The following is a 4,774-nucleotide window of genomic DNA, read 5'->3' as shown; positions in this document are numbered from 1 at the left end:
GCTTTGCAATTCCAATTCCCCCCCCCCCCCCCCAGTGGCACAGCGGAATGTCTTCGGAATTACACTGCTAGAACCGGATTTCGATACCCGTGGTGGCAGAGTACAGATAGCCCTTTGTGTAGCTTTGTGCTTAATAATAAACAACAACAACAACAGTTCAACTTTTTTACTTTGGTGATCTTTTTTCTATAGCCAGTGGACTGTTAATGTTAATTAGGTTTCACCAAGTCATAAAAAATTTAGAAATAAATGTGTAACACTAAATTTGCCAACAAGTGACGATGAACTTCAAAACAAACACGTTGTATAATTCGGCAAAATTACTATCGACACGGGTTGGGTTTCCCTGCTATAGACTTGCCAGAGATGTCTTTAATCAAAGCCTGTGTTAACACCAAGAAGAATATAAATGTTCCAATGGTCAGAAAAAATGTTGACCATAATACTAGAAACTTGTCCTTGAAACCAGCAAGATCTGGGTTCTTCTTTAGTGTTACCTTTAAAAGGCACAATCCTGGAAAGAACAGAACATATTTGTTGAAACTTCATGAAAAATGACGAAAAAAATCAAGGATACAGCTACTACATGAATTTTACACGTGTAGTTAAAGACCTCTATTTTTCAAAAAAGGCATATAGGTAAGACTTCAAATTTTATATTCAAAAGTTCCCTATTTTTGCTTTAAAAAAATCAAAGAATGAATAGGTCTAACATAGAGTGCTATAAAAACACACACGCATACAACAAAAATATTCATTAAACGATTATAAAGATGAGTCACGAGAATCAGACTCAAAACTAACTTAGACAACCCTTTTGATAAAGTAAACAATTAACCCTCTTTTACAATTAGGCGGTTTGCATCAATAATTAGAAACTAAAGTATGTAAGTCCTTTGGTTATCTTCTTAAATATTTTTTTTATAACTAGAACAAAACTAATTAAAGAACGCAGGTGTATTACCATATTCTACAAATATATAAACGTAAATAATGTTATCTTTTCATACTACGTTTACTAAGGGTTTGGAAGTAAGTGTTAAGAATACGTGCCATTGTTCCAGTAACTACCATTCTGAAGTTATTAAAATTTCCAATTTGGGCAGAATGAGTGGCCACTTGTAATACAAAAGCGCAAACGACCAGCGAATGAGTGGTGTTAGAATGCCCCCGCAGCCCAGAAATTGTGGAGTCCCGAGCCAAAAGAGGACCGACAAGGGGAATAAATGTAGGGGACCATTTAGTTTTTAGGCGGGGGGGGGGTCATTTGTGGTTATGCCGATACCAGCGGCCGTGCCAAATGGACTCCCTATTTCAAAATACCTCTACCTATAGCATAACAAAATGATTTCAAAACATATCCTGAAAGCAGAAAGTATCAAAATATACAGTCTTACTGCAGAAAATATTCTGGTACATCTAACAAAGAAAAATTTTCAAGGTCAAGCGTAATCTGAGACTTACAACCAATTAACAACATTTGATTCTTCATGAAATACGGTTACCTTGGAAACGGTTATACAAAAAAATTCCTATTGGCCAGGAGAGTTGGTAACTCTAATGCCTCTTTCAGGCATCACGAGACACTAGGCTACAATATAATGCTCATTTCATTTCGTTATACTATATGTAAGGATACCATGACCTAATACTTGATAAGGAACGAAAATGCCATGTCTTTTTGTTTTATTAGCATGAGCAGTAGTACGGTAATTATATTTTTTTACCACACCCACACAATTAAACAAAAATTTTCGAGACAGAGTAAAGAAACTCGATTTGTTCGATAGGCGATATTCAAGAATAAACAAAAAATATTTATATTCAGTGTTTTAACAGAAGCCCCAGTGTTTCCATTACTTGCTGAGAATATTGTTAAACATTTAACGAGTAAACAAGTACTATAAGATTTTTAATTACCAGTAATTTTAAATGTATTTCGTAACCTTATTTTATATATATCATTATCATCGTCATAAATTTTGCTGCCCCCCCCCCCCCAGTGGCACAGCAATATGTCTGCGGACTTACAACGCTAGAATCCGGATTTCGATACCCGTGGTGGGCAGAGCATAGATAGCCCATTGTGTAGCCTTGTGCTTAATTACAAACAAACAATAAATTTTGCTACTGCTTATATTCATTTATATGATTAATAAACATTTATTACATAAAGATTTAATCGTAAACGAACTCGCATCTGTCTGTTTTCAGTGTGGTTGGAAAAATGACAGACAAAATTTAGAAAACTTTCATTAATTGCAACCATCTATCTTTTGTTACACCAGCATGTTTTAATCATAGGCACCAAGATGTATGTAAATAAAAGCCAAAGTAATGTTAGAGCAGTAAGAAGTAATAATCTACCAGCATTACCTACCAGGGAAAACAAAGATGAAAATTGCTGCTAGGCTCCCTACGAATTCGATCAGAATCCCGATGTTAGGGATTACTAGAGCTAAAGTTAATGAACTGCTAAACCAGATTATGACGATTATAATTCTCCTACATCGTTCATCTTTCACTGCTTCGTCTCTTGAAATGCCTCTTGTTTCAATGTAAAGGTCGTCTATAGCCGTTCTGCAAAACGTTGATTAGAACACAAGTACTATTATTGAATGTTTCTCAAAAGTTTATTCCAACTTGTTTGTTAATTACGAAATTTAAATTATGATAGTAGAACATCAAAATCCCCATAAACAACTGCAACCAAGTTTGAAATTAATGATAAGAACCCAACTGTTAAAACCGCATCATATATTTTCTTGAAGACGAACGCAAATTGTTTGATAATTTTTATTCCTGCCTTCTTGCTTCTAAAAGAAGAAAAATACTTACATATATAATTGATACTTGAAACCGTCGGTACTTGGTGAAACTCCATAATTAATGAATTGAGGAAAGACAAGGCTATTGTACGTTTTACAAAAACATCATTTATTCACGACCGTGGTTTCGCCATTAAAGGCATTGCGATATTGAAACGTACAATTGTCTTGTTTTTTCTCAATTCTGTAAAATACTTACATATAGATATAAGTAATTTTATCTAGTTATAAAACATCGTGAGAAAACACATTGTTTTTTACTATACTGATTTTCAACCTTAACAATCTTGATGTAATCGTTTACATATTATTCTACGTAAAACGCACACGTTTCTAAAAGTTTCAGCTTATTCCATTACATAATCTGTGGCTCACTCAAAGAAATCTTTAGTTATACAGAATAATAACTTGGTGTAACTTCACTATAAATCGAGAAATATGTAATAATTAGCTAAGCTAAAGATAAAAGAAAAATTAAGATTTCTTTAAAATTCCCTTTTAAAAATAATATCCTATTTATTTTGTTGCAGAAATATTTTAATGGGTCAATTCATCGTACTCGTGTGTTAAACAGCAACGTCAGAGATCCCTTAGGATTCTGATATAGCCGTCCATATTTTAAGCTGCTGATCAGAAGAGCAGCCAGCTAGAAGTACTCCCCGCCATAGGGGCTTTGTTTAGCTCTTTGTACCGAAAAACGGGATTGACTGTCTCTATTGTAACGATCCCAAAACTGAAAGTGCAATAACAAACAAACAAACTTGGAGCTGCAAGGGAGCGTTTCAAAACATATCCCAAGATGTTTCAAATAAACAATACTTTTCTCAATCTTTCCGAGTCCTTTTAAAATAGTAATTTTCGAAGGTCATAAATATTATTGTTGAAAGAAAAGTCATGTCTCGAACCCTGGTCCATTCCTTACGTAGCTCACCACGTTAGTCAATAGACCTTGCCCGGTTTTTTACAACGTGAAAGTAAAATTTGGTCTTCTTTAGCCCATTATATGCCACAAGTGATAGTAATACCGTCTAGCCTTTCCAATGAATACAATTCACCATTTACTGGTAATCATCCTAAAGAATTAAGGAAGAAAATTAAATATATTTTGAATAATAAAATTTACCCACATATCAAATATAGAATTGTCTTTAAATCGATGTTTCATTTAAGTAATTATATTAATCTAAAGACAGGAGTCCTATAACGCATCGCTCTTCGTCATATATAAATTTACATGTCCAAGGTGTAACCTTGGCTATGTGAGCTCTACAATACGTTGTCTGAGCTCACGTATTAACTAAAGAGCATGCGCAAAACACGGCATATAGTCAGTCGTCCATCCTTAGGCGCTGTTTATAGAACTGTGACATAAATGTCGCTTCAAAACACTTTAACATCTTGGGGAATGCGGATAGTAAAGAAATACTCCGCACTAAATAAAATTTGTGGATACACAAGATGCATCCTGAATTAAATGTTAATCAATTCACCTAGAGTCAACAACCTGAGACCATGAGTGGCCTAGTGGTTAAAGTACACAGATGAATCTTAGGAATCATAGTTGGTGTCTCGCTGACTCAAAAACTCTCTTTGTGTTTTATATCTGTGAGTGCGCTATAATATATATATATAATATATGACGGTCAAATCCCACTACTTGGTCAGACAAGAGTAGCCTAAAAGTTAGTGGTGTGTGTGTGCGGTTAACAGCTGCCTTTCCTCTAGTCTGTCAGTTCCAAATTATGGTCAGGCTCGCACGGATAGACCTTGTGTAGTTTTAAACGAAATTTGAAAAAAAAAAAAATATCATACATTTGATGGCTATTTACGCTGCATAGCAACTTTAAGTCAAAATAAATTATCTTTCTATTCTGTTTGTATTGTGTTCGCATATATGTTTTTGTCAGTTTGTTTGTTTGTTTGTTTTGAATTTCGCGCAAAGCTAC

General features: G+C 34.4%; 1 protein-coding gene across 1 annotated transcript in view; it reads right to left on the bottom strand.

Annotated features, from left to right (window-relative positions):
• Positions 1–151: 151 nt before the first annotated feature.
• LOC111085195 (putative sodium-coupled neutral amino acid transporter 7) overlaps positions 152–4,774 on the bottom strand; it is a 20,454-nt gene continuing 15,831 nt past the window's right edge. Inside the window, exons 7-8 of the mRNA XM_022382682.1 lie at positions 2,381–2,580; positions 152–514 (exon numbers count right to left, since the gene is read on the bottom strand). Coding sequence (XP_022238390.1) covers positions 324–514; positions 2,381–2,580 — 391 coding nt within the window. The 3' untranslated portion in view covers positions 152–323. The remainder of the gene's footprint in view (positions 515–2,380; positions 2,581–4,774) is intronic.

This window comes from Limulus polyphemus, unplaced genomic scaffold (assembly GCF_000517525.1).
Source record: "Limulus polyphemus unplaced genomic scaffold, Limulus_polyphemus-2.1.2 Scaffold269, whole genome shotgun sequence".
In the NCBI taxonomy this organism is placed as follows: domain Eukaryota; kingdom Metazoa; phylum Arthropoda; class Merostomata; order Xiphosura; family Limulidae; genus Limulus; species Limulus polyphemus.
Note: the sequence above shows the minus strand (reverse complement) of the source record. Positions and strands in the feature narration are given on the sequence as shown.